The 18,370-nt window shown below is 37.0% G+C and overlaps 1 protein-coding gene across 1 annotated transcript in view; it reads left to right on the forward strand.

Annotated features, from left to right (window-relative positions):
* Positions 1 to 18,370, forward strand: part of EXOC4 (exocyst complex component 4) — a gene marked incomplete at both ends in the record, with an annotated part of 653,799 nt that overhangs the window by 525,368 nt on the left and 110,061 nt on the right. Inside the window, one exon of the mRNA XM_084230488.1 lies at positions 6,141 to 6,296. Within this exon, the coding sequence (XP_084086614.1) occupies positions 6,141 to 6,296 (156 nt within the window). The remainder of the gene's footprint in view (positions 1 to 6,140; positions 6,297 to 18,370) is intronic.

Consider the following 18,370-nt stretch of genomic DNA (forward strand, 5'->3'; position numbering starts at 1 on the left):
CTCATGCTACAGAGGCTACCGATTGCTTCATAATGCGGTGCTTTATCTCTGGTGCCACCAGGGAGGCCCTCGAATTTCAGTCTTAAGTGCAATGAGAAGACAGGCATTTGGAATGGAACCAAGAGTTTCTGGTCTGCTATCATTTGAAGATAAAGATATTCCTATTTAACTTGTAAGAAAAATCTCAACAATGACCACAGAGACAAATTTTGTATCAACTTTCTGGATACCATGTTACTAATTATTCTTGGTTTTTTAAATATCTAGAAGTTATGGCCTTTCATTTGAGTGTTTGTCTATGTAAAAATTATTATTAAATTATTCCCAAGAGTTAAGCTTTTTTAACTTCTCAAAGTCCCAATCCTATTCCCAGGGCCTCTTGCATTGTTTCCCAAGAACCATGTCCAGAGTTACCACATGTCTCTTGAGTGGTGATTCCTAGCTGAAACGCACACCATCCTAAAGCCACCATCCTCTGACCAACATTGATTGTGATAACAAAGATACCCTGGTGATTCTCTTCCCTATTCCTGTTTCTTTTCTTCCATCTTAAGGAACTGGGGAGGGGGGCGGGTTGCATTTGTGTTTGTTTTGTTTTAATCAGCAACATAGTGCTACATCATAGATTTCTATGTCTCTTTGTCATTATCATTGTGTTGCTGGACATTGTACCGCATTTTGGTTGGAGAGAGGTGCAGTCATCCACAGGTGAAATGGGCTACATCAGCTTACTCTGGACCAACCTTGTCCAGGGTTCATTTATCTAACTTGGCTCCTAGTTTTTGAAGTGTCTGAAAGATTCAGTCCTCGAAAGTAAACATCATGCCCTGGCTGTCACCAAACAGTTGAATCCAATTAGTCCCACCTGCCCCTGGTTGTTTACCTAATGAAAGACTCAGCACCCCAGCTGTGTCCAGGGACCAGGCCCACTTGCACTTTCCAACTGTTCCAGGAGGATCAGTGTACAGCAGAGCCAGGCGACCGCAGCAGATGTTTCCTGAATGAGATTCACTCAGCTGTGTCGAGCGGGTGGGCCCTTCTCCTGGCAGCCTTTTCACCTGTTCCAGGAGGGATACCTCTTTTCCTCTTCCTCTTGGGAATGGGTACAAATAGTTACACAGATGGCTCTGTCTGTGGCCCGTTGAGCTGTGAATTAATTAGTAGATTATGGTTCTGGGAGTGGTGATGAACCCTACTCCTCTTGTGGAATAATTGTTGGAGATTTAGATATCCTCTTTTAAGGTTACTTGCCTATGACCTGGAAGTTTTTAGCTTATCACAAAATTATCAACTAATAAATGCAACTGGTCAGGATGGAAATTGCCTCTTGAATATAAACTTCCCTGTTGGATAATTGTAGGGTATTTATTAATGCTCGCATTTCAAATGACAATATTTGAAAATTCCTTTGGGAATGAATGGTAATTCCTTCATTAATTAATCATTTTTCATTGAGAACAATGTACAGGTAGTATTTTATCAACTTTGCATTTCTGTTTTTGATAAATGAATCTATGAATATTAACAAAAGCAGTAATGTAATATTGAGTAATTATTGAATTGAACCAGTCTTCAAAAAATAAGTAAATACTGTGAGTACCTGTAATGTGGTACCCTTTAAGCTAATTATTTTTCATTCCTGTTAGTGCTAAAGTGAAAACTTCTAGAGCTCCCACATCTGCAAAGCTCTCTCACATATACAGACCCCCAACTCTGGATTAGAATGTGAGTTGTAGTGTGGGTCTAAGAGGAATTGAACTGCCCAGCCAATGTTCTTTCGAGTTATGGACCCTGAAAGTTGAGGGTTTTTTTTTTTTTTTTATGATTTCTACCTGTCACAAAGCAGTATTCTTCTTTTGATTTTTTCAAAAATTATTTTAAAATGCCAACACTGTTCTTAGCTTACAGGACTTACAAAGATAGCCAGCTTGGCTCTTGTGCCATAGTTTGTCCAAACCATTTTACATGACAAAGTTCTAATTGGGGAGTTAATAAGTATAATTGTGATAACTATAATTGTGAAGATATATACTTACCAGTATATTTACTTTCTAATGGGAGAGATTATTGTAAACTGACATAGTCAACAGTTTTCTCTCTTGTTGTAGAGAAAATGAGACATTGAGAAGACTGCAATACTAGAGCACCTAGGAAGTAGTGGAGTGGAAGAGATGTCTTGTCCCCTTGGTTCATATGTACGTTAATTTGTTATGAGTCAGGACCTTTTTCATGTTGGCTATTTCCAGATGGGGCATACCTGTATTCATTACTCTGATTTTTATTGAATTCGAAAGTGTGGGGAGAGCATGACAGAGTGATCTGTCATTTAGTTAAAATAACAAAAAGCTTGATAGCTCAACCTGCATCATTTAATGCAGAGAAGTAAAGGAAAACCACTAAGATGCTTTTAATTTCATGTTATCTAGATTCCTAAGGCTGAAGAGGGCTTATTTTTACCTCTGGTTCAGTTTTTATATACTTTCCAATAATCAGGTATTGTGGTAAGCAATAAATAACAAGATCTGTTGAGAAATCAGCTCTACCCTCAGAGAACTCCTCATTCAATATGGGATCCCAACTTGCTAGGAAGTGTAGGACTAGTTAGAGGTGTGTGCAAGGCAGTAGTATTTACTTCTGCGTGCTCACTGGAATCATCTGAGAAACTTCCAAAAATTCTGATGGTACCTACCTCCAGAGGTTCTGATTTATTTGATCATGGGTGTGCCCCAGGCATTCGGTTTTTGTTTTGGGTTTTTTTGTTTTTGTTTTTGCTTTTGTTTTTTTTTTTTTTTTTGAGTACATTTGTTTTTTTAAGAAGCTTCTCAGGTGATCCTGATACCGGTGTGCACTGTTAATTTAGTCCTTGAACCACCACAGGTTCTTGTCCTATGAAGCCATGAAAAGGAATTCAGACATTTTAGATAAGTAAGCCGAGAAGAATGAACTTTGTTTAAGAAAGTAAAGTTTATTTAAAGGAAGAAATAAGGACTCACAGATACGCTGTACTTGAGAGGGGCAAGGAAATCGTCGAGGGGATATTTAAACCTTTTTTTTCTCTATACTAAAATTTTCTCCTAGTTCCAGCTCTTAAATTAGAGTTTACCTCCCCTGTCCAAGGTCTTATTCTCTCAAGTTTTACTGTCTTTGTTTAGTCCTTCTGGACTTTCTGACCTCATCTGTGGAGTTGGCTAGCACTTCTTCGAATTTATTGTCATTATCTCAGAAGCCTCTTCAGCTCTCCAGAAGTACCTGCCTGCACTGTCCCTGACACTGCCTAATTAACCCTGACTTGCCTTGGGACTACCATTGTGTAGTCCAGGTGGCTGACCTCTGGTATAAAGGTGAGGAGACACAAAAAGCGAGGCCTCTGCTGAACTAACAGAAGAGATGAGGCAATGCTTGATCAGTAGAGGCAAGTAAGGAGGATGAGAACACAGCTTTCTAGTCAGAGATAATACAGAGGGTCAGGAAACACTATACCCCAATCAAGAAGCTTTAGAATCCTCATTATGGATATGTTTGGCCAACACAGTCAGTCTTTTGGCTGGAAGTGGTGAACAGAGACAAAGGAGATAAGCAGTAGCAGATGGGGAAGCTAAAAAGGTAGATGTTCATGCCTTGCTAAGTTTGGACTTGGCCTATATGGAATTAGGAATCAGTGACTTTTAAGAAAGAGAATAATGTGATTGTATTCATAGTTTAGAAAAATGGCTCTTCTGACTGGTGTGGAGTTTTACTAATGGTCTTAAAGTTCCAGGCAAGGCGCCCAATTACAAGGTTACTGCCAAATCCAAGTGAGACATGATGAGGATCTAAGTACAGGTTAATGGCAGAGAATCTGGACAGAAAATAACAGATTTATAGGAGACTAAGGAGATGGGATTGGCAGAATGTGGTGACTATGGGTGATTAGGGTGACTCTTGAGTTCCTAATTTGAATAACAGGTTGGATGGTTGAGCTGTTGACCAAAATAGAAAATAGTAGGTATTTAGTGGGAGAGAATACAGTGGCTAATAAAATGAACTTTTGACACACTTTAATTTGAAATGGTATTGGTACTGTAAAGTAGAATTCTCCAGCAAGCCATTGTATATACAAGTAGACACTTAGAAGAGAAAGTAGTCCTAAAATGTATTAATGTGGGAATGGTGAGAATATAGGTAGGTCTAGTCTGGCAAGAAAGATAGCCCAAGTGAGAAATGCAGAATGCTTTTGCAACACCAATATTTAAATTATGGACAAATGAAAGGAACCATCACTTTGGCTAGGGAAAGATTAGGGTGGGAAAGGTGATTGGTTGTAGAAACAAAGGCATGGGGGAGCATTTCAAGAAGCGGATAATCAGAAGTCCCAGATCCTTTAGAATAATCAAAGAGCACACAGAGTTAAAACATGCTCCTGGACGTTTGGAGCAATTTCACAGGAAGAGTCCTTCTAGAACTTCGATTACAATTGATGTAAGCCTGAATTTTGACTCCAGTCAAGAATGTGGAATGAATAGATTTAGGAAGCCCTTTTCCTACTCCTAACACATTGAAAGTTCAGAGGACATTGCATAGCTTTTAAAAAGTATTTTAAATGTATAGCCAAATCAAAATGGAAGAATTCTCCTGATGCTTCCAATGAAAGTCATAGCAACAAGCAAACATTGGAGTGGCTCACCAAGGCATCAAGATCACTTGTAAAGGTTGTCTTGCTCCATCCAAACTGCTATAATAAAATGGCATGGACTGGCTGCTTACAAGCAGCAAAAATTTATTCAGTTTGAGATCATTCTAAAGATTGCACCCAGTACCCAAAGTCTAAAATTTGATTATGATATTAATCCATAAATAGTTCAGAAATTATGCACGAACTTAAAGGGGGGTGGTAATAGGAGATACCAGTGAATAGTTTCAAAGGTTTGAAGGAAGAAGATTCTTGAGTCTAATTTTTGTATCTCTGGCCACAATTACTGCTAGAAAATTTTCACTAACAGTGAATTAGAATATTCTAGAAATCAACTATGGTACTCTTATTTATTCTGGCTTACTTTCAGAAAACCAGGACATTATTGCGCCCCACAACATGAAATCACTTTGTCTTGAGTTGTGTTTTTAGACTTCAATTTGTTTTGTCTGCACAAATTAAATCATCTGTTGGGTATAGCAGATTCTTATCATGCTTTATACATACACACGCTATAAATACTGGAGATTTAGAAGTGTGTGATGTCCCCCAGTATAACCCTTACACCACGTGACATCCCTGCCTGTGATGGACGGGAAACCTCCTGGAGTCTTGATCATCTTCAGAGGAATAGCCAACTAATTAGCCCTCCCTTCATAAATAAATGTCTTTTCTGTCACCTAGGATTGATGGTGATGATTTTTTTAGACCATTGAAATTAGTTATGGTGATAGAGATGGTGAACAGAAAGAGCAGCTTTTAATTAAATTGAAATTGAAGCTTTAAGAAAACTTTATAGGTACATTCCGGTAAGAGCAGGGTTAGTAGTCGACCCATGGGTCCCATTACAGGAATTGAAGGTTGACAACCGTGGGTCGCTGGTGCAAACCCACTGGAGATAAAACAATCAAAGACTTTTTCTGCCTGACATCAGGAACAGAAGGTTTCTCTATGATGGTAGATCTGCTTTGAATAGAAGGGTGTCCATAGTACAAAATATACCTTCAAATGAAACTAAGAAGTAGTTTAAACCAAGAAGTAAGAGAACAACCTTCTGTGACACGTCTGTCAATATAAATGTTCAGGGACCATTTATATTATCATTTGACAGCCGCCTTTTATGTAGATACCCCACATCTTATTTGCCCAACATCTTTCTTGAATGATACCCAAAGCCTACAATGCACTTGTACTTATCCTAAGGGATTAATTATGATAAAGGGAACTAATCAGTGTTACTTGCCTTCATAGTTACTCAACAATGAAGAAACTAATAATAAGACCTAGAAATGGTGTTGCCCAGTAATGTGACCTATTAATAGTGTCACTGTTAATAGTGTCAAGTCAAGTCACAGAGTATGTTAATAAGAGAGATGGGCATGGGATTTTATTTTTTTTTAAACAAAGATGAGGAATGCTAACTGGAGACTAGACAATGTGCTGAAGTACCTTTCCTGTTGGTCTTGTTTAGGGGCATTGTCCAATCAGAAGAAAAGCTTGTTATCAGTGCATCTTGGGCAAAAGATGACGACATCAGTAGACTCTTGAAATCACTACCAAACTGGATTAATATGGCTCAACCCAAGCAGCTGAGGCCAAAGAGAGAAGAGGAAGAAGATTTCATAAGGTAAAAGTCTATTTGTCTTAGTTGTACTAAACATAGGTTTAAAAAAATCTGTTTAGCTAATTCTTTCTTGATATTTTGACATTTCTAAATAGCAAGCAGCAATTAAATGAACTTAGCCAAGTCCAGTTTTGTCCTACACCTCATTTCTCATGCCAATATCCTCAAAAATTAGAAAAAAGAGATGGTTATAAATCAAATTTTCAAAGTTTTGCTAAATTGAATTAAAATATTTTTTAGTATGTTGGCCATTCTTTCCTCTTAGAAGAACACATCTCTCATTTATTCAGCAAATCTGTATTGAGATTCTGATGTGCCATAATCTTGGAAACATGGCAATCAGATTAAGTTCCTACCCATAAAGGTTATGTTACAAGTGTTCTTAGCCTGTTCTGCAGCTCATAGAACTGTTCATTAGACTTTCTAGAAATAGAAATGTGCTTCCCACATTTGAACACGTACATTGTATTATCTGATTGATTCCTGCTTATTTTAACAAAAGTTGGGTCTCTCTCTCAACTGACTCACTCAGCATTCACCTTTGTGCAAGTTAAGGTATTTACCTACTCATGAAATTGTGGCCTGATTGATAAAGTTACTCATTTTCACATGCTCACATACCACAGTGAAACATTTTCATCTTTGTCATTTAGAGTTCTATAAAGTGGAGGAAAAATTGAGGTAATGCTTTATGATATTAAAATTAGGTTCATCCTGTTATCTTTTGCCTATTCAAGTAAATGAATAAAAAGTTAAAATAAAATCACTTTAAAGACACAAAGACCAGAAAAGGAGTAAAAGAAGTGTAATGGCCAATTTTTTCATTCATCAGAGAACTGGGTTCCTCTCTTTCTCAGAATAAGTTGCAACTGTAGATAAATAGGGCACTTCTGCTCACAAAATAGAGTGTGTTCATGCATATGTGTGCCATATTTTAAAATTTGCTATCATGCAATTTAAAACCTTCTCAAAATCATACTCAAAAAACCACCTGTAACTTAACCTAAATTCTTCTGTTTTTTTCTTCTTCTTGTGTGGTTTTCTTATTTTTTTTTAAGATTTACTTTTATTTGTTTGTGCATACAAGAATGAGGCTGTAGGCCAGAGATGCAGGGGGGTGAGAGGATTCACCAGAGACAGAGTGGGGAGCAGAACAGGCAGGTCTATTGAAATAAACTGCTGAGGGGAGCAACAGGCCAGTCAGGAGAGACCTGAGCCATGTGGGTTAGCTCCCTGGCAGGCAATCAGACTCAAGCTGCAGTGATTAGTGATAGAGACTTTAACCCCTGCACTGCCAGGGAGGCCCCTCATTGTGGTTTCTATGCTTTTCTCTCATAACTAATGAAGGTGAGCTCCTTCTGATATATTTATGTATTTATTGATTACTAGAATATCTTCTTTCATAAGTTGTTCAGTTTTTAATTAGTTTGCCATTTTTAATTAGTCTCTTTCCCTACTTTTTTGTAGGAATTCTTTATCTAGATGTAACTTCTTTGTAATAGATCAAAGGGAGATACAAATGTTATTTTCTCTTGCTTTACAAGTTACCTCTTTACTCTCTTAATGGTGTCTTTTTACCTGTAGACATTTTAAATTTTATTATGTCTAATTTATCATTGTTTATGGGTAGGATATTTTGTATGCTATTTAACAATCCTTTTTAACATCAAAGTCACAGAGATACTTTACTTCTATTGTGCTGAATATATTTTTCTCAAGCTTATGAAATAAATTAAAAACTCTTAGCTACTATTCCCTACTCCTATTCTCCACACTTCCCCTTAATTTACATCATGTTGTCATGGCAATAGTAACAAAGAATAGCCTCATGATTTTTCTATCAAGAAACATCAATTGATTGCATCCCCAAGTAGAAATAATCAAAACTGACCTTAGGAAAGAGGTCAGACCACATGACACTACTCTTTCTCAATATTACCATCACATTTTCCTGCTGCCAGATCTTTTATACTCTGGGTAGACTTATTCTCATTCTTTCTCTTTAAATATACTCATTTATTCTGGAGAATAAATTATTAGTCTCCAACTTTTCAGGTTACTTTAAATAAACGTAGTACTTTCTCTAGTTCCTCAGTTTAGTATTATGTAATTCTTTAATTATATTTTACACCTGCAAAGAGAGTTCAGTATTATTATTTATCTTCAATAACACAGAGTGAAGGGGAAAGTTTCTAGCCCTCTTCCCAAAAAGAAAATCTGTTCCAGGAGATAAGTCTCCATATACCTTATGTTTCTGATTTAAATGAGCTAGAATTTAGGTCCTAGGTCACTTTACTCTTGCTTGCCTTATTGAATTGTATCACCTTCCACCATAAATGTGAAAACAAATCCAATTATACATAGATTTGTAAAATATTTTGGTGCCTTTCCATATGCATTATAAATTACGTGCAATCCTAGGTATGTAACTCACTGAAATGTTAATGAGATTATATACATGTAGCCACCTTCCAGATCCACATATAGAACTTTTCTAGCACTCAGAAGTGCTCCCTGCAAGATTATCATTGTTCTGACTTTTGTCACCATAGTTTATTTTTTGCCTGTCCTCCTGTGTTTTAGAAGTTTAATCACAGTATCTAGTTTTTCTTGCCAAACATTATGCCTAAGAGCTTTGACCATGTTTTTGCATCTAGACAAGGTTTGAAAACAAATTACATATGCCTTAGCAAAAGAAAAATAATTTCTAGGTCTGTTTATTTTGCATGTGACTGATTCTTTCCTCTTCACCTGCCACGTTCCCTGTCCTGGTTAGAAGTTGAAAGCAAAAACACATGCAATTTGCAGCAACATGGATGGAACTGGAAGGGATCATGCTCAGCAAAATAAGCCAGAAAGAAAAAGAAAAATACTGGATGGTCTCACTCATAGCAGGAATCTAGAAAACTTAAATAAGGGACCAGGAAAAAGAATAACTGTAAGAAAGAAAATATCAAAATCAACAAACAACTATGAACCAGAGACACTCTATGGGGGGTAGGGGTGGGGAAAGGAGAGACTGGGGTCAAAATAAAGGGGTTTTAATTGTACGGGGAATATAAAAATAAAATTTAAAAAAAAAGAAAGCAAAAAAAAGAAAAAAAGAAGTTGAAAGCGTAGGTAAATAGGAGTGAACACACTTCATTTATATTCCAGTGTGGTAGAGTTGACAGAGAGCCTTGATTTAGTACATTAGAGTGCCATAGCGCATGGCATGAGCCAGAAAGACTGGAAAAGTCACACTCTACTCCTATAATTAGTTTTTCAAGCTCAGAGGGCTATTTGGTGCATGGATGAATATAACATCCAATGCCCTTTGTAATGAATAAAGGTTATGTTCCCCTCATTACCAAACGAGGCCTTTTCCTATTCTTATTTTTTAACTAAAAAAATAAAATGTATTATTTCCAGGCTTAATTTTGAATAGAGGAAAAAATAGGTCAAGCCAGGGCTTTAATAGAAAAAAGAAAAATAGCAAATATCCTTTTGTTTCCAAAGAAGCTGAAAGCAGGCTTTCTAGCCCATTGTCTTTGCACCTGTCATATACATATATATTTATCCTTTCGAAATCAATGAATTTCACTGATAAAAGCAGCCCTGCTTTTTAGAGATGTAATTAGCGGAAGAGTAAAGATGTTTGAAGAAATACAGGGCTGTCCACAGGAGTTATATAGGTATTGGGAGGCCATATGTTAGAAAAACTGTCCCCAAGATGTTACCACACACTTACTCTGGGTTGCAGAGTTGCAAAGAATAAGGATCATTTCTCTAAAGCCAGATTTGAAAACCCTTAACTGAAAAGATGTGATCAGCAGGACTAGCACCAGAGTTCTCAAGTGATAAAAGCCAAGGGATATAGCATTCAGAAAAGATAAACACATGCAATTTGCAGCAACATGGATGGAGCTGGAAGGGATCATGCTCAGCGAAATAAGCCAGCAAGAAAAAGAAAAATACGGGATGGTCTCACTCATAGCAGGAATCTAGAAAACCTAAATAAAGGACCAGGAAAAAGAACAGCTATAAGAAAGAAAAAATCAAAATCAACAAACAACTATGAACCAGAGACACTCTATGGGGAGATGGCAGGACGGGGAAAGGAAGGATTGGGGTCAAAATAAGGCGGTTGTAATTGTATGGGGAATATAAAAATAAAATTTAAATTTAAAAAAAGCACTAATCAACTATATTGGTTATGCATATAGTAAGTGATGTAGGAATCATGTATTTTAAACATGTATTTTAAAATATTTGCAGATTTTCATGTGAGAAAGGCAACTTAGTTGGCAAAAAAAAAAAAAAAAGAAAACCTACTAATTGATCTTGAACTCTAGAATACAGAAAGGATGGATTTTGACAAAGAATGGAGTCTCTGGAAAGATTTCACAATCAGGACAGTAAGAGTTAACAGTATCCTGCACTTGACAGTAGCATTTTGAGTTTTCAGATACTGTTAATCCCCTTCAATAGATGCAACTAAGGTGCAAAGAAACTATGTAACTTCCCCATAAAGACACAAAAAGACACAGCTAGAATTTGAGCCCAGGTGGTCTGGCTCCCAGAGCTACCAACCCTATGATCAACCAGCCTAAAAATGGATCAGGAATCTGAACACACATTTGAGCATTCCTTTATATACATTAATCATCATAATTCTGACTATTCATTTTATGAGTGTCATCAACTCATTTTATGCTAATGTCACTAATATCATAGAGGTTTGTCTCAAACATCATCGAAGTTTTGTTTGTTGTTATTGGTCTATACTTGTTGCTACATATGGCAGGATTTCATCTTTTGTTAAGCAGCTGAGTAGTAGTTCCTTTCTATAGACAGCTTATCTTGGGTCCACTCACCCATCGTTTGGCATTTGGGTTGATTCTTTCTTAGCTATTGTGAAAAGTGCTGTGGGGGGCATAGATCTTTTAAAATGAGTCTTTTTGTATTTTTCAGATAAATACTCAGAAGTAGGATAGCTAGATCATATGATATTTCTACTCTTAAATTTTTTGAGGACTGTCTATACTGTTTTCCGTGATGGCTACACCAGTTTACATTCCCATCAACAGTGTATAAGGGGTTCCTTTCTCTCCATATCCTCACCATTGCTTGCTATTTCTTGTCTTTTTTTAAAAAAAGATTTATTTTTATTTATTTATGCATACAAGAGCTGGGGTGTAGGCCAGAGGTGCGGGGGGGTGGGGTGAGAGGATCCACCAGAGACAGAATGGAAAGCAGAACAGGTGGATCTACTGATATACACTGCTGAGGGGAGCAGTGGGCAAGCCATGTGGGTTAGCTTCCTGGCGGGAGATCAAATTCATGCTGCAGTGGTTGGCAATAGCTTGATAGCTCTGAGACTTTAACCTCTTCGCCACCAGGAAGGTCCTATTTCTTGTCTTTTTTAACAGTTGCTGTTCTTACAGATATCTGGCAATATCTCGTTATTGTTCTGATATGTATTACCCTAATAATAAGAGATGATGAACATCTTTTCATGTGCCCGTTGACCATCTCTTCATCTCGCTGGAGAAATGTCCATTCAAACCTCTGCCCACTTTTAAGTCTTCTATAATAATAACTCTTTCATAATAATGAGTTTGGATGTATCATACAATCACTTACATTGACATGTGATTACAGTCTTGGCCTCTAAATGGAGACTCACTCAACTCTGATGTTTTGCTTTCAACCCAGCCTGTAAGCTTTATGATAGAAAGGATGATGCTTTTGTGTCTTTGTTTTTAGATGGGCAGCCACATGGAGGTGACACTGCCTTAGCAGAATGGGGATTGCAGTTTCATCTCTAGACTTTTGTCCTACCTATAGGCCACAGTTGCTATAGGCCACGGCAACTCTAATTTTTTATTCTAGAAGAGATGTATTTAAACATATTTTTTTCTGTACTCATGATAACACAACACTATGAATTCATGTACAAGGACAGAAAGATGGACTGACAGAAGAAATTATACATTAATGCTTATGTGGATTAAATATGTCAAAACATAATAGACTGTCATTCTAAATTTTCTGTCTCCAAATCTAAAATGAGAAGGGCAGACACAATTTTCAATTGTAATATGTTCCATTTTTAATTTTTAGAACATTAAATTCTCTTCATACATTTTATGTTATACCTTGTACAAAGCCTTCATTTCCAGAAACTTAAAGAACACTGTCCAGGGATACCTATAGAAATTAATTTCTAGGAGGTTGCTGTCTTAGGAACTGTTTCAGGCAGGGAGACTGCTCTTGAAAAGTGCAACAGCACTCTATTTCTCACACCTTATATTTTCTCTGAAATAAAAATATTTCTAATTTGATAATTCTTAAGTCTATAGAAAACTTGAAATAAGTCCAGTGAATGTGACATACCTAATGCAGATTTCAAATATAAGGGAGACTTCATATATGAACGCACACTTCCCTCTTGCCAAATCATACAAAAGTAGTAGACCCTTTTGTCTTAAACCCACTGGCCCACACCACTCAAGAACGAGGGCTTCTCCTACAAGCCCATACTATTAGCATATAGATTAATTTTATGATGCTACCAAAATGTGTTACTATAAACTTAAAACAATACAGACTCATTTTCTAGAGTTCTTTAGGTCAGAAGTCCAACACAGGTCTTAAAGGGTTAAAATCAAGGTGTTAGAGGTAAGCCCCTCCCCATTATGTTACATTCATGAATATTTAAAATTCAGTGTATTCTAGTCATGGCTACCATTTTTTGCCTTTTAATTTTTTATTGAGGTATAATTGAAACACACGGTTCTGAAGTGTTCAGTGGGATGAGTTTTGGCAAGTAGGTGCACATCTGTAACCTGCAATCCCCATCATTGTGTGAACATTTACATTACCCCAGAAGCTCTCTTGGCCTTTTTCCCTTCAAGGCAAACTTTGTTTTGATATCTTTGTTACAGATTCCTTTGCCTATGCTAGAATTTCAGATCAACAGCATTACAAAGTACCTATTCTTTGTATCTGGCTTCTTTCAGTTGGAATAATGGTTTTGACCTTCATTCATGCTATTTTTTTGCATCAGTATTTTTACTATCAAGTGGATTCCATTCTGTGGATAAACTACAATTTGTTGTTCCATCTCCTATAGGAGAGGAATTTGAGTTTCCAGTTCTGACCTATTATGAATCAAACTGCTATTAATATGCTTATAAAATTTTTGTGTTCATATGCTTTTCTTTCTTTTGGGTGAACCCACAAAAGTGGAATTTCTGAGTTGTAGGTTGGGGATATGTTTAACCTAATGTGAAACTGCCAACAGAGAGCCCTGATTACTTCACATCTGTCAACATTTTGTGCTTTTCTGTTTTTCTGAAAGAGCTTATATAAGATTTTTACTATTTCTTCTTTAATAATAGATAGAATTCAACAATGAGGTCTTCTGGACCTGCATTTTTCTTTTTGAGATGCTTTTTCTTACTCATTCAAGTTCTTTAACATGTAGGTCTAATTTGTATTTTCTGCTATCATGTCCATTTGGCAATTTGTGTATTTCAAGGAATTCTTTTCATTTTTTCTAAGTTGCTGAAGTCATTGACATAAAATAATTTAAAATATTCCCCTATTGCATTTCTATTATTAGTAATATGTGTTTCCTTAGCTTTTTTCTTGATCCATTTGTTTAGGGTAAGAGTTGTCCAACTCTTTCTGTAAAGGAACAGAAAGTAAATTTTTAGGACTTTGCCAGCTTTTCAGTCTTTTCCATAGCCTCCTCACTCTGCTGTTCTAATAACAAAGCAGCCATAGGTAATACACAGATAACAAGAGTAACTACATTCCAGAAAAACTGCATAAGCATTTGATTTGTTTGGGGGACCATAGTTTACCATCCTCTGATTTTATGAATTTTATAGACTCTTGAGCTGATCAATTTTATTAATTTTTTTGAAGAATCGATTTTTGGTTTCACTGATTTTCTCTATTGTATATCTGGTCTTTATTTCTCTGATTTCTTTATTCTTTCCTTCTTGGGTTTCATTTGCTCTTCTGACTTCTTAATGTCAAGGCTAAGGCCAGAGAGTTTAAACATTTTTTTCTTTCATTTTTTCAAACAAAATTTTATTGATTTCCCAAGCTATTCAGATGGCAGGGGTCTCTCTTGACCTTATGTCACCTGCTCTTCCCACTCTCAGGTTGACCCTCTCCCCCCTCCCCTCCAAACCATCATATTCTTCACTGTCTCAGAGCTATTTTGTTATGATTTCCTCACTTGCTTTGGTTATCTATAGTCTACATGAGAGCAACAACTTGATAATTTCTCTCAGTGTGTCATCCCTTTCCACAAGTCATTCCTCATATTTGCTCATTCGTTCATCCATCTCTTCTCCTTTCAGCCTCTGCCCATGTAGAATTTGAAAGTTTTGTGTCCTTGTCTCTGCCCCGACACTAACCCTTGAAACATTTGTAGAATCTAAACATATCAAGGAGTTGCACAAAATACTGTTTTCTCATAGATTTTTTTAAAATTTACTTTATTGCTAACAATCGCCCATCAATCCAGCATTCAGATCTCAAAAACATAGGAAGGTGCCTGTTATGGTAGGAGATCTACTCTGAGATTTGACACATCTGTGTGTGCGCCTCCTTTCTTTACGTACTCCCTCCGAGTTGAATGTTTAAGGAAGTCCAGTGTCAGGATAAGAAGCAGCTTCTGTGTGTCTTGGGGTGCGGGGGGCCAGCTATTTGAATCCTTGGACAAAGGGAAATGCTGAAGCCACTGAAACACATGAGAGTTTGTGTGGCTTGTGACCCTGATTAGTAAACAAAGAAGAGAAACTAGCTCTGTTCTGCCATTGCTTCAGTGTGCAGATGAGCTCAACTTCCTGTAAGTGCTTCCGTCTCTGTACAAAACGCCTGGTAAATGTTTGCTGTCTTTGGAAGGTCCAGTCAAGGAAAACCTCCTGGTTCAGCCTGACTGACATAATAATTTTCAGGCTCTGGGTCATGGTATATCAATATATTATGGATTCATTCTAGTGGGCCAGGACCCACCTCACAGTTTAGGACATGACAGCAATCCTGAAAATTCAATGACAAAAAGACGAATAACTCAATGAAAAAACGAAGAAAGGATCAGAACTGACATTCTCCAAAGATTTTTTAAATGATCAAAAAAGCACATGAAAGGATGTTCAATATAATTAGTTGTCAAGGAAATGCCAATCAAATGAAAATTATAATTCACATCCACCAGGATGACTATAATTTTTAAAAAGATAGATATTAACAAGATAGATAGCTTTAAAAAGATAGATCTTAAAAAGAGATTTTAGAAAGATAGATATTAACAATTGTTCTCTACAAAATGTTATAGAGAAATTGGAACCCTCACATACTACCGGTGGGTACATAAAATGATAGCACATTTTGGAAAGCAGTCTGGCATTTCCTAGAAAGGCTGAAGGTATGCAGTTACCATATGACCCTGCTTTTCCACTCCTAGGTATATATGCATTAAAGAAATGAAAATATTAATTCACAAATGTTAATGGCAGCAATTAATTAATGCACAAAAATAATTTGCGTATGTTAATTGCTGCACTAGTCATAAAAGCCAAAACATGGAAACAACTCAAAACTCCATCAACTGATGAATGGACAAAATGTGGTATATTCATACAATGGAACACTATTTGGTAATCTAATAAATGAAGTACTGCCAAATGGCTGAAACATGAATGAAGCTTGAAGACATGTTAGGTAAAAGAAGCCAGTCAGAAAAGATGACATATTATATGATTCCATTTATGTTAATAGGAATCACATTTGAATGGCCAGAGAAGAGAAATCCATAGAGACAGAAAGTAAATTAGTGGCAACCTGTGCCTGGGAATTGAGATTGAGAATACGAAGTCTAATAAGAATAGGATTTTTTTTGATTGATAAAAATATTCTAAATTAATTGTGACATGATAGCATTATGGGGGCTAGATTAAAACCCATTGAGTCTCATGTGTTAAATAGGTGAAATTTATAGTATATTAGAAATATTCTAAAAGTATAAAAAGCTATGATTTTTTAAAATGCCTGTGCCTGACTTCTACCTGTGGCCAAGTAAATCAAAATTTCCGCAGGTAGAGTTTGTCTTGGGGTATTCTTTTCCCATAAAATGGTGTTAGTTAATAGCATTGGTTTACAACATTGTATATGATTTAAGGGAATAGAGTCACACCTTTTTAGATGTGAATACCCCAGATATTTCTAGGGTTTGTTTTGGTTTAGTTTTCTGTCCCTTTGTTTTGTTTTATTATAGTCTGCATTTACATGTTTTTTGTTTGTTTGTTTTTTTTTAATGCTTTCCTGGTTAAGCTTTCCCTATACAGCCAGGGTAAGAACCATTTACTACCAAGATCCCACTCAGGCCAGAACACCATAAATCCATGAGTCCGGTGTTTTGTGCCTGTTCCAGTGAGCAAGCTGATTTAGAAGCACAAGCGAAGAACTAGTGTACACACACACACACACACACACACACACGTCTTGATGATGCCATGATTAATTTCTCTGAGTGTCATGTCTGAGTAAATAGAAATGCAGAAACCTCAATTTCCCTGAAATCAAATAAATAACTTAATATTGTTCTAAATCCCAAGAAGGACCTAGGAGAAGACAGATTGCTCCTATTTCACATCACCTCGAATGCAAAGAACACCCACTGCCTGGTTCCCCAGTCTGCCTCTGTGCAGAATTGTGGACATTCCGCCTCATCAGCCGGTCAAGCGCATGGCAAGTTTTTAAATGGTGGAAGAAAGAAAATGGGCAAAGAAACAGTGGGCAAAGAAAGAAAATGAAAAATCCTTGATTGTAATTATTGAAGGAGACAAATGTCTCAGAAGAGTGGTTACTTATTAAATACGAAAAACAGCTACTGATACGATGGGAGGTGATGAAATGTGCAGGCACGAAAACAGTGCCAGGATAGATGGAGTGATGAGATTTTGCAGTTTCTAGAAGCAAAAAGAATATTGTAATCAAGATAACTGGATTATTTGACTACTTCCTTTTTATGAGGGCTTAGCTAAGAGCATTTTAGAAAAACAGTTTTTACAAACCTGATTAAGGAGCCCGTCAGAATGGCACTACCACCATTATTTCTGACACAGACAGATTAGACAGGGTTTGAATGGGGTGAAGATTGAGCAGCTGTACAAAGCAGAGGGGATCAGTGGAAGATCATGGCCACGTCTCATAAGAATCAGCAGGTAATATTAGGGACCTAGATAGGTGACCTGACTTTTTTTTAGATCCTTCATCATTTTAGGCTCTGACAGATACAGCTTACTGATCTTGACAGGTCACTTTAACATGCCTCAGTTTATCTATACAGCAGAACTAATTAATCCCCAGGCTGAAGGATTCAGTTCCCAGTAGCATTGAATATGGCCAGACAATGTTATTAGGTCTTGTGTATGTCAAGGTCAACTGTGGAAAACAGGAATGACCTCAGAGGGAATTTAATGTAGGTAAGTAATTAAAACAGGTTAGTGAGGATCTGAGAGTCGCATAGGGGACACTGAAATAATCTAAGGGAAAAGAAGTTACTTCCACCCTTTAGCTGGGATGCCAAAGGGAAAACGCACAGACTGGAGCATGAAAGCATGTGATTAAAGTGAGTTAAGACATAATAGGAGCTAAGAAGGATCTCCAAGGAGACTCACCAGGGCTGAGGGATAAATGCCCGACTTTTCCTTTCCCCTTACTCTTCAGTGTCCCTCCAAGGTCTCCCAGATTCCTTACCCAACTGGGAGCCTGGAAAACAGCCTGCCGGGGTCAGCCCTCAGGCCCCAATAAGGATCAGAGCAGGGGGAATGTAAGGAATGGATTGTAAGGCCCACAAACCTAGTACTTCTTGGGCCCACACCTTTTGTGTCTGTCTCCATTCTCACCTTAGGCCCTTATTTTAAAACTTCATACTTCTGCTTTATAACTCATCACCATATGAAGGCATTCTCCCCCTCGTCCTAACAAAGGAGCACCCACTCTTTAGTCATTCCATCTTAATCCAAGTCAAGAATCTACACACAGTCCAACATTTCAAGTGAAATGTGATT

This window comes from Talpa europaea, assembly GCF_964194135.1.
Source record: "Talpa europaea genome assembly, chromosome: 3".
In the NCBI taxonomy this organism is placed as follows: Eukaryota; Metazoa; Chordata; class Mammalia; order Eulipotyphla; family Talpidae; genus Talpa; species Talpa europaea.